Genomic DNA, 17,659 nt, shown 5'->3' with positions numbered 1-17,659 from the left:
AAAAGGAAGAGATACCAGGAGTATGTGTGCAGAGAAAAAAGTCATGAGAGGATACAACAAGAAGGTGGCTGTCTGTAAGCAAGGAGAGAGGTTTTACCAGAAACCAGCCCTCTTGGCACCTTGATCTTAGACTTCCACTGTGAGAAAATAAGTTTCTGTTTTTTAAGCCACCCAGTCTGTGATATTCTGTTGTGGCAGTGCTAGGAAACTAATATAGGTTCCAATTTTGGCTCCAGTGTATAGTGTTTGTTAGACCTCTAGGACTGTTTCCTTATGTACAGTGTGCTAATGCCTGGTTTGGGGGGATTAAGTGAGCAAATAAATGCTTTATACAGTCAGTACCTGGTATGGTAGCCTTTCAACAAATCTTTGTTTTTCGTAAGCCTTAAAAGGGGCTTTAAGTTATTTTAATGGAGCTGTGTCATTTGTGGTTTTGTTTCTTTAATCAGATAATTCTAACTAAACATTTACATACCAAAACAATGACAAGAGCAATTATCTCTGGGCAACTGGGTTAAATTTTTTTTAAAGTAGCTTTATTGAGATATAATTCATACTCTGTATAATTCACCTTTTTAAACCTACAATTCAGTGGTTTTTAGTACATTCACAGATATATTACAACTATTACCACAGTCATTTTAGAACATTTTTATCACCTCAAAAACAAAACCCCATACCCTCAACCCATCATCCTCCTAGCCTACCTACCACCCCCAAACCTAAGCAACCACTGATTACTTTCTGTCTCTGTAGATTTCTCTATTCTGGATTTTCATATGAATGAAATCACATAATTTGTGGCTTTGGGGCTTACTAGCTACCTACCTCTATTTGAATATTTTTTCTGCTCTTCCCTCTCTTCTCCCCTCCCCTCCTGCTGGCACTCCCTTTATGTGTATGTTGGTATACTTAATGGTATCATTTCTCTAAGGCTCAGTTTATTTTTCTTCATTTTTTTTCCTCTGTTCTTTGGCTTACGTAACCTCTGTTGCTCTGTCTTTGAATTCACTACTTTTTTTTTTCTTATGACAGTTCATATCTACTATTCAGAACCCTTTTGGTGAACTTCAAAATTGCATTGTACTTTTTTTTTTTTTTGGCCACTTTGGGTCTTTGTTGCTGTACACGGGCTTTCTCTAGTTGCGGTGAGCGGGTGCTACTCTTCGTTGTGGTGCGCAGACTTCTCATTGCGGTGGCTTCTCTTGTTGCAGAGCACGGGCTCTAGGTGCGCAGGCTTCAGTAGTTGTGGTGCACGGGCTCAGTAGTTGTGGCACACGAGCTTAGTTGCTCTGCAGCATGTGGGATCTTCCCGGATCAGGGATCGAACCTGTGTCCCCTGCGTTGGCAGGTGGATTCTTAACCACTGTGCCCCAGGGAAGTCCCTATTGTATTTTTCAACTCCAGAATTTCCACTTGTTTTTTTAAAAAATTATTCTTATATCTATTGATATTATATATTTGATGTGACATTGTCATAATACCTCCCTTTACTTCTTTAATCATGCTTTAAAAATTTTTTTGTGAACATATTTGTAAGGGCTATTTTGAAGTCTTTTTCTCTTAAGTCCAATACCTGGTCACTTTAACTGGCAGTTTGTGTTGACTGCTTTCTTTCTGCTTTATGGATCATGCTTTCCTGTTTCTTTATATGCCTCATAATTTTTGTTGGAAACCAAATATTTTAGATAACATATTGTAGTAACTCTGGATACTGGTTCCCCCTCCCAGGATTTATTACTTATTTATTTGTGTTTTAGTGATTTGCCTGGATCATTATAGTGGAGTGTTAAATCTCTGACGTTGTACCTTTTGTTTTCAACAATGCCCTGGGACATTGTTCTACACACAAATCCAATCAAAGTGTGGGAAGAGTTTAGGAGCTGTTTTATGTTCTGCCTTTCCCTCTCCTTCTCCCTCAGCAAAATCTTTGAGCCAGGGCTCTGGAGCTAGGGTTGGGGACAATGGCAAGCTTCTCTGTGAGTGACAGCCCCACTCTAGCTGTTGGACACTAGATGGAGGTGGGATGAGGGGTGGTAGCAGCCTAAGGTTCTCTTGGCTTGCCTCTCTTGGCATAGAACCACTGTTTCATGAGCCAGGGCAAGGACAGTCAAGGCCTCAGTATTCTTAGTGTGCTATGCCCAAAGTAGAGTCTCTGTTTCTCAAGTGGGAACTTGGTCAAAGAAAGGAGCTCCCAACTTCTTGACCATTCTTTCCCAGAACTTAGCCTAGTAATAGGTGTTCGAGGGCCAGATGAGAAACATTGATGCCCTGCTCTTAACCAGGAAGAAAGCCCTCTGACAGTGTGCTGGGGAAGTGAGGCAGCCTGTGTTCTTCGCTTCAGCAGTCCAGAGTGGAATCTCTTCCCTGCTGAGCAATCTTGGCTCCAACACCACAGACTCTCACCTTTCTTACCATATTTCTGTAGGTTTTCTTGAATGGAGGTTTCTTTGTTTGCCCTTAGGACCATATCCAGAGGCTTTAATATTTGTTTTAATAATTTCACCATTTTCACTGGGAGCAGCAGGTCAGTGGAGTGTCTCATGCTGTCATTATAAAAGTCCATCTTCCCAGGTTGGTTTTTAAAGTTTTCTACAAGAGGAAGTACAGATAGCTTGTAAAAGAAGGTTTGAGTGAGGGGACTCAAGAAAGAGAAAGAAGGGGAACTTGAGTGAGAAAACAGTGACATTTTTAAGTTGATAGGTTCACAGGAGATATAGGCTAATGAGGGAAGGATTTTGTGGTATGATGGGAAGATAAAAGGAAGGGATAGAAGTGGCCTACTTCATTGTTTGGATTCCTTTATGAGTTTGGGCTATTTAAAGACTTGGACTAAAAGTTTTGAAAACCAAGTGTTCTTTGTGAATGTGTGGTTTCTGTTTAGTAGCTTGCTGAACAAATAGCTTTTGTTTTGTTTTATTGACGTATAGTTGTTTTACAATGTTGTGTTAATTACTGCTGTGCAGCAGAGTGACTCAGTTATACGCATAGACATTCCTTTCCATTATGGTTTATCACAGGATATTGAATATAGTTCCCTGTGCTCTGCAGTAAGACCTTGTTGTTTATCCATTCTATATATAAAAACTTACATCTGCTAACCCCAACCTCCAACTCCATACCTCCCCCAACCCTCTCCCCCTTGACAACCACCAGTCTGTTCTCTATGTCCATGGTTCTGTTTCTGTTTCATAGATAGGTTCATTTTTTGTGTCATATTTTAGATTCCACATATAAGTTATATCATATGGTATCTGTCTTTCTCTTTCGGACTTACTTCAGTTAGTATGATAATTTCTAGTTGCATCCATGTTGCTGCAAATGGCATTATTTTGTTCTTTTTTATGGCTGAGTAGTATTCCATTGTATATATTTAGCACATCTTTATCCATTCGTCTGTCAATGGACATTTAGGTTGTTTCCATGTCTTGGCTATTGTGAATAGTGCTACTATGAACATAAGGGTGCATGTATTTTTTTTGAATTATAGTTTTGTCTGGATATATGCCCAGGAGTGGGATTGCTGGATCATATGGTAATTCTATTTTTAGTTTTCTGAGGAACCTCCATACTGTTTCCCACAGTGGCTGCACCAACTTACATTCCCATCAACAGGGTAGGAGGGTTCCCTTTTCTCCACAGCCTCCCCAGCATTTGTTACTTGTAGACTTTTTAATGATGGTCATTCTGACCAGTGTGAGGTGGTACCTAATTGTAATTTTGATTTGCATTTCTCTAATAATTAGCAGTGTTGAGCATCCTTTCATATGCCTATTGGCCATCTGCATTTCTTCTTTGGAGAAATGTCTCTTTAGAACTTTTGCCCATTTTTTGATTGGGTTGTTTTCGTTTTTGTTGTTGAGTTGTATGTGCTGTTTGTAAATTTTGGAAATTAAGCCCTTGTCGGTCGCATCGTTTGCAAATGTTTTCTTCCATTCTATAGGTTATCTTTTTGTTTTGTTTATGGTTTCCTTTGCTGTGCAAAAGCTTGTAAGTTTGGTTAGGTCCCATTTGTTTATTTTCACTTTTATTTCTATTGCCTTGGAATACTGACCTGTGAAAACATTGGTATGATTTATGTCGGAGAATGTTTTGCCTATGTTCTCTTCTAGGAGTTTTATGGTATCATGTCTTATGTTTAAGTCTTTAAGCCATTTTGAGTTTATTTTTGTGTATGATGAGAGGGTGTTGAACAAGTAGCTCTATCCCACTGTTTAGTGTGTTATTTTAAAATGGAATACATTTTTTTCTGATTTTAGTTTATTTTTGTGCATAAATCCTTTTAGCAAACCCCCTAGAAGTATTAATAAACCCAAATTAGACTTTACTACTTATAACATTGAAGTCACACACCTGTGAGAAATTTTTAAATCAAATTTTAGCTTTATACTTCACAAGAAAAGTTGATTCACAGAGCAGCTGTGATTTAGCAAACTTGGATTATTATATTCAAAGTTGCTAGTGTATGTAGTGCTTTTTGTGATTTTTTTTAATAGAGTGACAGTTATATGTTCTTCAGGAGCCATAAGGCTTGTTTATTAAAAACACTCAGCTACAACATCGTATTAACATGATAAATGTAGTTGCTTTTTTTCCTCTCAAAAATTTGGTGCCAGTCTGTCTGAATCAAATGATTTCAATGGAAATTAGGAAACTAAAGGGGCTTTCTGTTTTCCATCTGTTTTCAGAAGCAAGAGAAAAGCACTGAGCATTGTCTGTATACCTCCTTATCTTTCCCTAAGAATTTTTTCTTTAATCCTGTTCATTGGGAAACTGTAAAATAGTATTTCTCCCTCTCTATCAGTATCTTTCAGTATAAATTGTTGTGGGCTATTCATATTTTCTAAATGTTTGTTTCATTTTTCATGTTGGATTTTTATAAATCACATCAATACATACTTCAGTCCTGATAGTGTGTGTGAGGGGTAAAGATAATTGTGAAACCAGGTCACATTTGAGATTTCAAGGCATAGGTGCCCAGCAATTTAAATGACTGCAAGATAAAGAAGAGTGAAAGCAGTGCGTGTGGTCTGCTGTGATGTAGGACCTAAAGCTGATTATAGAAAGTGTTTAGGGTTTGGGTAGGCTTTGAGGAATAGGGGAAACCTCCAGTTGGTACAAAAGGCTTGAAAGCAGCAATATGCATGGCATCTTCTGGGTACATGAGGTGACTACACTTCCTAGATTGGAAGGTTTCTAATAAGGAAAAATACCATTGGAAAGATTAATTGTGGTAGACCTTGAATATGAAACCAAGAACTTTTGACTGTCGTTTATACCGTGTGTGGTTAGTGAGAAGGCATTAAAGCTTTTGAGCAGACAGATGTCATGGCTAGTGACAGCATGTAGGGTTAGTTGAAAACTATAGGCCCTCAAGCCCAATTTTCTCATTTTCTTTGTCCTTTGCTTTAATGGAAGAGTATGAATTATGTTTCAAATTAAAGTTTTTAAAGCTTACAGTTTATAACTCACCACAAGCTTCTACATAAAACCCAAGAGTATTAACAATGAGCATGTAAAGACCTGAATAGTTCATAGGTAACTGAAGTGTTACGTAGTCAACTAGTCAAGCTAGCTTGAATTCTGGTTATGCCACTCACTGTGTAATGTTGAACAAATTCTTTAACCTTTCTAACCCTGACCTGGAGTGTCAGGGTTAGACCCTGGAGTGGGAAGCTAATCATATTGCCCACTCAGGATTTTGAGCATTGAATAAGATAATATAAAGCATGTAAAGCTCTTAGCACACTGCCTGGCAAATAGTAAACATCTCTGATAAATACCTTTGCTGCTGTTAATTGTTGTTGTTGTTATTATTTATCATTATCTAGTACTAATTGCTATCCAATTTTATTGTTTCCATGGAACATTGCATTCTGAATTTTGATCTTTTATTGTAGGAACACTCTTCCCATCTGGTCCAGAAAGAATCTCTCTCCTGTCCCACCCAAGTTTCAGGGCCCACTGGTGGCTTCTAGATTTTCTTTTCCTTTGTTCTATTTGTCCTGCCTTGTCAATGAGGGCATGCCAAAAAACCAGGAAGTCTGGGTGCCACCAAGAAGGCACTGTTTGCTGCCAGTTATGGGGGAGTGTGGTAAGCTCTGGTTTTATAGGGCACATGCAATATTAGATGTTTGTTTTGTGTTGTTTTCCTACAGGTAGGTTTTGTTATTACGCTTTAAAGTGTGGTGTTTATTATTCAGAAATTTAGACTTATCTTTACTTTTGTCAGGTTTAAGCCGTTTTTCCCATTCCACACCTTGCAAGGATTCGAAGAAGATGATGAAGAGCATATCCATATACAACAATGGGCACTTACTGAAGGCCGCCTTAAAGTTACATTGTTAGAATGTAGCAGGTATGTTCTTTGTTTTGTCATTACTACATTATAGGAAAGAAAGTACACTGAAAATGTACTTGAGCAGTATTTGTGTTTATTCCCCGCTGTGTTAATTTATATTGTAGTATCTGTAAATTCTTTAATTGTAAATTTCATAAAAGTAGTCCTTTCCAACTTATAAAAAATACAAACTATATTTTAGAAAGCATTCTAATGGCAGGGGTGATCATTTATCCTGCAGTAATTTCCAAGCTTTTTAGATACATAATGCTCTGTTGGCATATTTCTTACTACCTATTAGAAAGCTGTTCATAGCATAACAGTTTTGAGAACTGTTTTTGATAATTGGAAATACCCTGGAAAGTTGCAAAACCAGACTTGTAAACTCCTGTGATTCTTAAAATTTTAGAGCTGGAAGGGAATCTCAGAAATAATCTTGCCCAGCCTCTTTATTTTTCCAGCCCCATAGTCTAAGCTATGTTCATACTTTGCTTGAACTACTTACTACATTAGCCTCCTTACTTATCTCCTAACACGGGTTACCATTATGACAACCAGAATGAGCTTTTCAAAATGCATATCTGATTGTCACTTTCCTACTTAAAATTCTCTAATGGCTTCCCCATTCCTCTTAGAATATAGACCCAAATCTTTTTCATGGCTTGCATGCCCCTCTTTACCTCTCTAGTTTCTTTCTCCACCCAGCCCCTCACTCACAGTGCTTCAGCCACATAGGCCTTCCTAAGAGAAGAGGTTGGCAAACTTTTTCTCTAAAGGCCCAGATAGTAAATATTTTAGGCTTTGTGATTCACATGGTTTCTGTTGCAACTACTCAACTCTGCCTTGTACTGTGAAAGCAGTCATAGATAGACAACAGGTAAATGAATGGGCATGGCATGGCTGTGTGCCCGTAAAACTTTATTATATGAATTTTATAATTTTTATGTGTCATAAAGTTCTTTTGATTTGTTTTTTTCAGCCATTTAAAAATGTGAAAACCATTGGTAGCCCACAGGCCGTATAAAAACAAGCAGTGGACTGGATTTGGCCCATGGACCATAGTTTGCCATTCCCTGCCTTAGATATTTTAACATACCAAGCTCCTGTGTTGACTCTCCACTATTTTCCTGGCTGAAGGCCCTACCCCATCTTCTGTTCCTTGAGACTAGCCTTTCTTGCTTCACCTTAAAAGCTGCCTCCTTACTGTGTCTCCTGATCATTCCAACTACAAATATAGTATCCTTATGCTACATTTCTGTGACCACTTATTTGATGCTTAATCACTCTATTTTTATTTTCAGCCCATAATAAAAAATAAGTGCTTGAGTCCAAGGTTTTATTTTGTACCAGATATATCTGTATCCTTGCTAATAGGTTAATTTTGAGTATACTAATAATATGCTAAATATTTTTTTAAGTCTTGGAGTGAATCAATATTATGTATGATTATGTCAGAAAGTCTAGTTTAAAGGGAATTCTTTTATCAAAGAAAGACTGAATATGCTGTAAATTTTGTAAAAGGGACTTCAATGTACAGTAAAATGATATATACAATAAAAATACGGCTCTACATAAGTCTGAATTTGAAGTAGCTAAGCCAATACGCTATGGTAAGCATAAGTATTAAATATCTAATTATAATTTGGGCTTGTCATTTTATCATTTGGAAGGATGTTTTTCAAGTGGCCTGTGTCTGAGGAAATTTTGGACTGATACTTTCTTTCAGTGAGTTTTCTTATAGATTCACAGGCATCAACATCATACCATTGGATTACCTTTTCCAAAATAATCATAGCAACTTCTAAACATTTGAAAGGCAGCTTTGTACAAAATTTCTTGACTCTCCTGTTGTTAATTCCTACCTACCTATTTACCTGCCCATCCCCAAACTTGCAAAGATAGCCTTGAAGAAGATTCATTGATTGATTCATTGAACAGATATTTAATGCAGTGTATATGATGTGTAATAGGTACTGTGCTAGGAACTTTAAAAAACTAGTTCTTTTGTCTTGGTGTTGCTGATGGGATTATGGATTAATTATATGTCTGTTGTTTGCGGCTTTTTTTTTTTTTTTTTTTTTTTGGCAGTACGCGGGCCTCTCACTGTTGTGGCCTCTCCCGTTGTGGAGCACAGGCTCTGGACACGCAGGCTCAGTGGCCATGGCTCACGGGCCTAGCCGCTCCGCAGCATGTGGGATCTTCCCGGACTGGGGCACAAACCCGTGTCCCCTGCATCGGCAGGCAGACTCTCAACCACTGCGCCACCAGGGAAGCCCCCTGTTTGCGGCTTTTTAACCACTAGCTGTTGTTGTCTCCTTTGCTCACCATTCTCTTGCTTTATTTGAGATACTGCTCCCTTAAAACCTTGGGTCAACCTTGAACCCAAGACTGCATGAAGGCATTGAGAGAGTGTAGTCAGGCATTATTTAGGACATGTTGAATTGAGATAAATAATACAAAGAAAAACATTATAATTTGTGAAGTATATGTATCCTATTTTATTTTAATAAGGAACTGTATAATGAATCTCTGAAAGAATATACAAGAAACCAATAAAAATTTTTATGGGGAAAAGGTTGAGGGAACTGGGTTAACGATGATGGACAGGGGTGAAGGTGAGAGCCAAACTTTTCACTATAACCTTTTTTATACTGTTCGATTTTTGTGACTGTATCACCTTGTCAAAAAATATAAAAATAAAGACCAGTATTTCTGGAGAGTTGAAGGAGAAAGCATGGACAGTAGTTCATGTTCTTATGTTAGTCCTTGTAGGCCAGCACCTTTCCCCAGGTGACAGCTTAATCTTGGGAACAAGCACACTATCTCAATAGTGTTTTAGTCACTATCTTTATAAACCCAACCATGTAAAGTTACTTAGTGTTGTGGTGCTATGTGTTATTCACACAGTTTAAGGATTACTTAAAATTGTTAATGAAGGAGAGAATAAATTACTAATTACTATTTTCAACTCATTCCTGCTTTTTTATTCTTCTCATATTCTTATTAAAATCTTTCTTACATTGTTGTTTTTCTTCTGAACATTTTTGTTAGTAGAAAAAAAAGAACTCTCAATTCATATAGATTACAAGTTTGTAAGAGTCAAACAAAAGAGGAGATACTACTGTAATCTAAGTATTTTCATTTTTCCTGCTTCTGAATATAAATTCATCTTGTGGGGTTTATTGTAATCTCTAAAACAGAAAGAAAATGACACTCTAGAGAAAATGGAAGAACAAATAACAGTGCCCCCTTTTTTGGAGGAAGGACAGAAAAATGCTTATCATTTATTTCAATTTTGGAAATTTAAGGCTTAAGACCTCTTGAGATATTTTTACCGTGACAACTTCACTTAGTGATATGAGAAGATTTGAAACAAATAGAGGAAAGTTTTAGAATGATCAAATTTTTAAGAGCACATAAACCAATTAAGATTAGAACACTTCCATAGACCACTTGTATGTATATAACGTTGTTTTGAATTAGCTTACTGTCATGAGTTGAAGTTTCTTGAGTTCTTAGCCTTTAGGCATACATATTCACATTTCTCCTGCTTGACCGAGCACTATTTAAACATGTCCAGGTTGTTATAATGTCATAGGTTGTTATAATGTCATTGTTATAGTTTTAGCTTAATATTCTTATAAATGTTTATTTTTTAAGCTTTTTATTTTTTTAATAGATCTTTATTGGCGTATAATTGCTTCACAATACTGTGTTAGTTTCTCTTGTACACCAGAGTGAATTAGCCATATGCATACATATGTCCCCATATCCTCTCCCTCTTGAGCCTCCCTTCCATCCTCCCTATCCCACTCCTCTAGGTCACGTGCAGAGCACCGAGCTGATCTCCCTGTGCTACGCGGCTGCTTCCCACTAGCTAACTATTTTACATTCGGTAGTGTATATATGTCGATGCTACTCTCACTATGCCCCAGCTTCTCCCTCTCACCCCGTGTCCTCAGGTCCATTCTCTGTGTCTACATCTTTCTTCCTGCCCTGAAACTAGGTTCATCAGTACCTTTTTTTTTTTTTTTTTTTTTAGATTCCATATTACATGCGTTAGCATACGGTATTAGTTTTTCTCTTTCTGACTTACTTCACTCTGTATGACAGACTCTGGGTCCATCCACCTCACTACAAATAACTCAATTTTGTTTCTTTTTATGGCTAATATTCCATTGTATATATGTGCCACATCTTCTTTATCCATTCATCTGTCAATGGACACTTAGGTTGCTTCCATGTCCTGGCTATTGTAAATAGTGCTGCAGTGAACATTGTGGTACATGACTCTTTTTGAATTATGGTTTTCTCAGGGTATATGCCCAGTAGTGGGTCGTATGGTAGTTCTATTTTTAGTTTTTTAAGGAACCTTCATACTGTTTTCCATAGTGGTTATATCAGTTTACATCCCCACCAACAGTGCAGGAGGGTTCCCTTTTCACCACACCCTCTCCAGCATTTATTGTTTCTAGATTTTTTGATAATGGCCATTCTGACCAGAGTGAGGTGATAACCTCATTGTAGTTCTGATTTGCATTTATTTCTCTAATAATTAGTGATGTTGAGCAGCTTTTCATGTGCCTCTTGGCCATCTGTATGTCTTCCTTGGTGAAATGTCTATTTAGGTCTTCTGCCCATTTTTGGACTGGATTGTTTGTTTTTTTGGTATTGAGCTCCATAAGCTGTTTGTATATTTTGGAGATTAATCCTTTGTGTGTTGTTTCATTTGCAAATATTTTCTCCCATTCTGAGGGTTGTCTTTTTGTCTTGTTTATGGTTTCCTTTGCTGTGCAAAAGCTTTTAAGTTTAATTAAATCCCATTTGTTTATTTTGTTTTTATTTCCGTTACTCTGAAAGGTGGGTCAAAAAAGATCTTGCTGTATTTTATGTCAAAGAGTGTTTTTCCTGTGTTTTCCTCCAAGAATTTTATAGTGTCTAGTCTTTCATTTAGGTCTTTAATCCTTTTGGAGTTTATTTTTGTGTATGGTGTTAGGTAGTGTTCTAGTTTCATCCTTTTACATGTAGCTGTCCAGTTTTCCCAGCACCACTGGGAAAGAGGCTGTCTTTTCTCCATTGTATGTTCTTGCCTCCTTTGTTGTAAATTAGGTGCCCATATGTACGTGGGTTTATCTCTGGGCATTCTATCCTGTACCATTGATCTATATTTCTGTTTTTGTGCCAGTACCATACTGTCTTGATTACTGTAGCTTTGTGGTATAGTTTGAAGTTGGGGAGCCTGATTCCTCCAACTCCGTTTTTCTTTCTCAAGATTGCTTTGGCTATTCGGGGTCTTTTGTGTTTCCATATGAATTGTAAAATTTTTTGTTCTAATTCTGTGAAGAATGCCATTGGTAGTTTGAAAGGGATTGCACTGAATCTGTAGATTGCTTTGGGTAGTATAGTCATTTTCACAATATTGATTCTTCCAAACCAAGAACATGGTATATTTCTCCATCTGTTTATATCATCTTTGATTTCTTTCATCAATGTTTTATAGTTTTCTGAGTACAAGTCTTTCACCTCCTTAAGCAGGTTTATTCCTAGGTATTTTATTCTTTTTGTTGCGATGGTAAATGGGATTGTTTCCTTAACTTCTCTTTCTGATTTTTCATTGCTTGGTGTATAGGAATGCCAGAGATTCTGTGCATTAATTTTGTATCCTGCAACCTTACCAAATCCATTGGTTAGTTCTAGTAGTTTTCTGGTAGCATCTTTAGGATTTTCTATGTATAGTATCATGTCATCTGCAAACAGTAACAGTTTTACTTCTTCTTTTCCAATTTGGATTCCTTTCATTTCTTTTTCTTCTCTGATTGCCGTGACTTCCAAAACTATGTTGAATAAGAGTGGGGAGAGTGGACATCCTTGTCTTGTTCCTGATCTTAGTGGACATGCTTTCAGTTTTTCACCATTGAGTATGATGATTGCTGTGGGTTTGTCGTATATGGCCTTTATTATGTTGAGGTAGTTTCCCTCTATGCCCATTTTCTGGAGAGTTTTTATCATAAATGGGTGTTAAATTTTGTCAAAAGCTTTTTCTGCATCTATTAGTATTACAATCATATTAAGATTATTATTTTTAAATTTATAATTTATAGTCCATCTTCTAAAGGATTTTAGGTATTTTGCAAAGAAAATAATATACCCATGTGCAGTTAAATAGAAAATAAATTAGATCAAAAACAACCATGTAGAGAAGAGAAGATCAGTTTTCTGGCAGCAAAGGAAACTTGGTGGAGTTCCTAGTTTTTATTTCTTGATAAACTGTGCATGTTTTTCAGGGGAAAAGAAATTCTGACCTCAAATTCTAGGAGGGATTTGTCCCCTACATCTTTGTGTAAAAAACATTGAACAATGTAATGGGTCTCTTTTCCCTTCTCTTCTCTTCTCTCTTTTCTTTTCCTGGTTTTAGCAACCAGTTATATTTTTTAGAAAACAAACTTAAGATTATAGTCAGTGAAGGCAAAGCCTATAAAGTTCTGTTGTGTGAGAGTTCTGTACTCTAGAGCAGTATATTTAGGATAGTCTGTCCTAATTATAGATAGAAGATCTAATTAAGGTCATTTCTTCACTGAGTCACACTTACAGTGTTCTAAAGCCTCTATTTTCTCAGCACCTTTTAGAGAGTTGTTTTACTGGGTTCCAAAAATACATCATTTTTAAAATTTTTAAATGTTAACACAAATACAGAAAAACCACAGCGCTTGACATTCTTCTTTCATTACCAAGAGTTCTCCCTTATTCCATAATTATCTATCATCAGCATGGACTCATGGATTCCTATTTTTTTCAATCACTATAATTCTTTACCATCCTTAATTATTTTGGTGCCTAAGTTATCTCATATATGACCACTAGGAGCCTCTTCAAATAACCCTGTGTTTTTTTCTTTGCTTTTCTTCTTCTTCTCCCCCTCCCCCTCCTCCTCCCCACCCCCGTCCTCCTCCTTCTTTTCTTTCTTCTTTTTTTTCTTTTTTTCTTCTTTTTAGGTCTTCACTACTTTCTGGTACATATAACAAGCTGTTCCAGGTTCATTTTGTATCTTCCCCATCACAGTCCTAGAATCAGCTATTTTTCCAAAAAGCCCTGGTTCCTTTTAGTAGAGAATGATATTAGGAATCAAGATCTGGGTGTTGGGTATGTTCATTGCTACTTCATGTATTCATAGGGCCCTTCAGTGAGCAGAGTAGGAAATACATATATGTGAAGACACTTGTAAACATACACACACACACACACACACACACACAATTTAGAAATCATGAGTTCACCTGATACTTCCAATTCTATTTCATCCTCATAGGGTTGTTCCTTGCCTTGGTTCTTTCCCGCCTTGGTTCTTCCCCCTTTTGTATTTTTATGTCCCTTGAGCCCTGACTCCCAATAACATCAGCACTTTGACTCATTTGCTCAATCCTATACTACATCTCAGATAGTTTTGAAATTGCTTTGTCCCTACGTGAACAGAGAACATACTTACTAAAAGGAATTCAGGATTTATTTGCAGTTCTCCCCTACCCTACCCGTTGAGGGCATGTGGTCATGTACTGTATTCATAAATTAGAATAATTTTTCCCCTTTAGTGTGATTATGTTGTTCATTTGAAATGTAGCTGGGTTCGTTTCAGTTTGCTCTCAGTTTCAGTCTCCCCCCACCCCTGCCTTTCTATCCTTATTGATTCCTGTTTTTTCATATGTAGAGCATTAACATGCTTCTATGACACAAAACTACAAAAATATCTACAGACAGCCCTTACTCAGCCTGGCACTGTGTTAACCAAAACCTTGCATGTCAGAACAGTGCAAAGCAGGGACACAATTCTGATATGCAGTTAACACAAAGTGAGGACCGCCAGTACTATCATTTGGATCTTCTTTACTGTTGTTGTTGTTTTTTATCTAGTTCTGTCAGTTAGTGAATGAAGTGTGTTAAATCTTCAACCATGACTATTAATTTATCTCTTCTTTTGTAATTTGGTTATTAGGTGCATATTTCTTCATTTTTTTTGACACCTTTATTGGAGTATAATTGCTTTACAATGGTGTGTTAGTTTCTGCTGTATAACAAAGTGAATCAGCTATACATATACATATATCCCCATATCTCCTCCCTCTTACGTCTCCCTCCCACCCTCCCTATCCCACCCCTCTAGGTGGTCACAAAGCACCAAGCTGATCTCCCTGTGCTATGCGGTTGCTTCCCACTAGCTATCTGTTTTACATTTGGTAGTATATATAAGTCCATGCCACTCTCTCACTTCATCTCAACTTACCCGTCCCCCTCCCCGTGTCCTCAGGTCCATTCTCTACATCTGCATCATTATTCCTGTCCTGTCCCTAGGTTCTTCAGAACCTGTTTTTTTTAGATTCCATATATATGTGTTAGCATACGGTATTTGTTTTTCTCTTTCTGACTTACTTCACTCTGTATGACAGACTCCAGGTCCACCCCCTCACTACAAATAACTCAGTTTCATTTCTGTTTCATATTTCTTCTTGACATAATGACTCTTTTATCATTATGAAGTTTCCCTCTTTGTCTCATAATATTTCTTGTCTTAATATTTATTTCATCTGATATTGATATAGCATCTACAGATTTCTTATTATTTTCATGGTGTGTGTGTGTGTGTGTGTGTGTGTGGTAGATATATATATATATATATATATATATATTTTTTTTTTTTTTTTTTTTTTTTTTTTTTGCGGTACGTGGGCCTCTCACTGTTGTGGCCTCTCCCGTTGCGGAGCACAGGCTCCGGACATGCAGGCTCAGCGGCCATGGCTCACGGGCCCAGCCGCTCCACGGCATGTGGGATCTTCCTGGACCAGGGCACGAACCCGTGTCCCCTGCATCAGCAGGTGGACTCTTAACCACTGCGCCACCAGGGAAGCCCTATCTTTTTTTTAACAACCTTTTACTTTCGATCTATTTCTGTCTTTATATTTAAATTGTATCATATGTCATAAACAGTTGGCTCTTGCTTTTATGTGTATAACAATCTCTGCCTTTTCATTGACATGTTTAGTTCCCTTATACTTAATGTAGTTATTGATGAGGTTGTGTTTTTAGGTCTGCCATTTTGCCATTTGTTTTTTGTCTCGTGTTTTTTTTTTCCCTCCTCTGTTTCTTTTCATCCTTCCTGTCTTGTGAATCAAATCTTTTTTAGTATTCCATTGTAATTCCTTTATTGGCTTGCTAACTATAGTTTTACACTGTGTATATGGTTACTCTAAGAATTGGAGTATGCATCTTTAATGTATCCCATATACTTAGAATATTGTTACTTAAGGTGAATTACAAGAACCTCATAATAGTATATTTCCATTTATGCCCACATCATCAGTGTTGGTCACATACAGGTATCCCCTGCTTTTTGAAAGTTTGCTTTACACCACTTGACCTTTATGAAAGACCTACTTTAGTACCTGTTTTTGCTAACTGAAAGAAATTTGAAGAGGATTTTTACTTTTACAGAAATTGAAAAGAGAAAATGTCATTCAACCTTTGTTTTGCAGCAAGCTGTTATAGAGGTAGCTGTGTACCCTAGCAGCAGTGAGAGTGACACCACCAAGCTCCTTCTCTGGGAACCACATTCAGCATCCCAGCATCAAGCCGCTGTAGCTTTGAACTGTGTCTGTGAACATCTGTGCTTTATCTTGATTTATTTTGTGCATCCGTTAGTAAGATGTGTCCTAAGATAATTGCTTCTGCCCTTTACACCATTTTTGCTTACAAAAAGTTTCATAGGAATGCTCTACTTTTGGATAGCGGGGGGAAACCTGTATATTACATTCATATATGTTATTAACCCATCAGTAGTGTTATTTTTAGCTTTAAACAGTCATATGTCTTTTAAAGAAATTAAAAGAAACAAATTTTTTTTACATCTACTGTATATTTAACATTTCTATTGCCCTTCATTCCTTCCTTTAGATCAAAGTTACCATCTGGTATCCCGTCCCTCCAGCCTCAAGAACTTCCTTTAGCATTTCTTGTTATTTAGGTTTGCTGGCAACAAATTCTCTTTTTTTGTTTATCTGGAAATTTATTTTTCATTCAGTTGTGAAGGATAGTTTTCCTGATATAGATGTCTAAGCTGACAATTATTTTCCTTCAACACTTTAATTGTTTCAATCCTATATTCTGATGAGAAGTCAGCAATCAATCTTACGGCTCCTCTCCATGTGTCATTTTTCTGTAGCTGCTTTCCAAGTTTTCACTTTGGCTTTCAGTCCTTTGACTATGTCTAGGGGTAATTTTCTTTGTTTGTTTTTAATGCTTCTATTTCAGTGAACTTCTTGGATATGTGCATTAATGTTTTCAGTCAAATTTGGGAAGTTTGGGGGCATTATTTTTTCAGATATTTTTTCTACTTCTTTCTTTTTCACCTCTCCTTATGGGATTCCAAATTACATATATGTTGGGCTGTTTCATTTTCCCCATAGGTCCTTGAGGTTCAGTTTGTTTCTTTAAACTCTTCTTTTTTTCTCTGTGTTCTTTGGATTGAGTAATACTAATCTGTCTTCAAGTTCACTGAGTCTTCTGCTATCTCCAGTCTGCTATCTCCAGTTTTTAATCTCATTTATTATGCTATTCAGCTCTAGAAGTTCAATTTTGTACAGTTATCATTTCTCTGTTGAGAATACCTATCTTTTCACTCATTATTGTGTTTTCTTTCATTCTTTGAACAAGATGTTCTTTCAATTCTTTGAATATATATATATTTTTTTCTTTGAAAAAAATACATAAATGCTGCATTGAAGTCTTATCATCTGGACCCATTAGGAGTCAGTTTTTATTGACCCCTGTCCTGTTGACCATCGGTCATACTTTCCTCTTTTCTTTGATTGAAAACTGGACATTGTAGATAATGAGTTGTAGCAACTCTGTATTCTCTTATATTCTGAGGATGATTGATTTTCTGTTCTAGTGGGCAGTTAACTTGCCTATTATCAAGTTGCGAACTTTGTCTCCGTACTCTTCCCACCCTCCCCATCTTCCCAGCAAAGCATATATTTCTCTCATATATTTCTCTTCTTCCTTTGTCTTCCCACTGCTGCCTTTTTAGACTGGTGCCCTAATTTTTCCTTCTTTATTTAGCAATCAGCCAAGGATTTGAGCAGAGATGGGACTTACCCTCTCAGTGATTTCTTTGTCTCCCCATAATTTCTAGCTGCTCTGCTGGCTCTGCTGGCTTTGCACTGTATCCTGATTCTTGAAACCCATAAGGCTTCAACTTTCTGCTGCTTGAACTACACCACCGTTTTCCTGCAGCCATAGCCCTGAGCTGTGAAAACCCCATGCTAGCAGTTT

General features: G+C 37.1%; 1 protein-coding gene across 1 annotated transcript in view; it reads left to right on the top strand.

The window, feature by feature from the left end:
- Nucleotides 1-17,659, top strand: part of PDZD8 (PDZ domain containing 8) — a gene marked incomplete at its 5' end in the record, with an annotated part of 84,532 nt that overhangs the window by 21,550 nt on the left and 45,323 nt on the right. The window contains one exon of the mRNA XM_079698083.1: nucleotides 6,233-6,358. Within this exon, the coding sequence (XP_079554209.1) occupies nucleotides 6,233-6,358 (126 nt within the window). The remainder of the gene's footprint in view (nucleotides 1-6,232; nucleotides 6,359-17,659) is intronic.

This window comes from Hyperoodon ampullatus (genome assembly GCF_949752795.1).
Source record: "Hyperoodon ampullatus genome assembly, chromosome: 1".
Classification (NCBI taxonomy): domain Eukaryota; kingdom Metazoa; phylum Chordata; class Mammalia; order Artiodactyla; family Ziphiidae; genus Hyperoodon; species Hyperoodon ampullatus.
The sequence above is the reverse complement of the archived record's forward strand: the minus strand, read 5'-3'. Positions and strand labels throughout refer to the sequence as shown.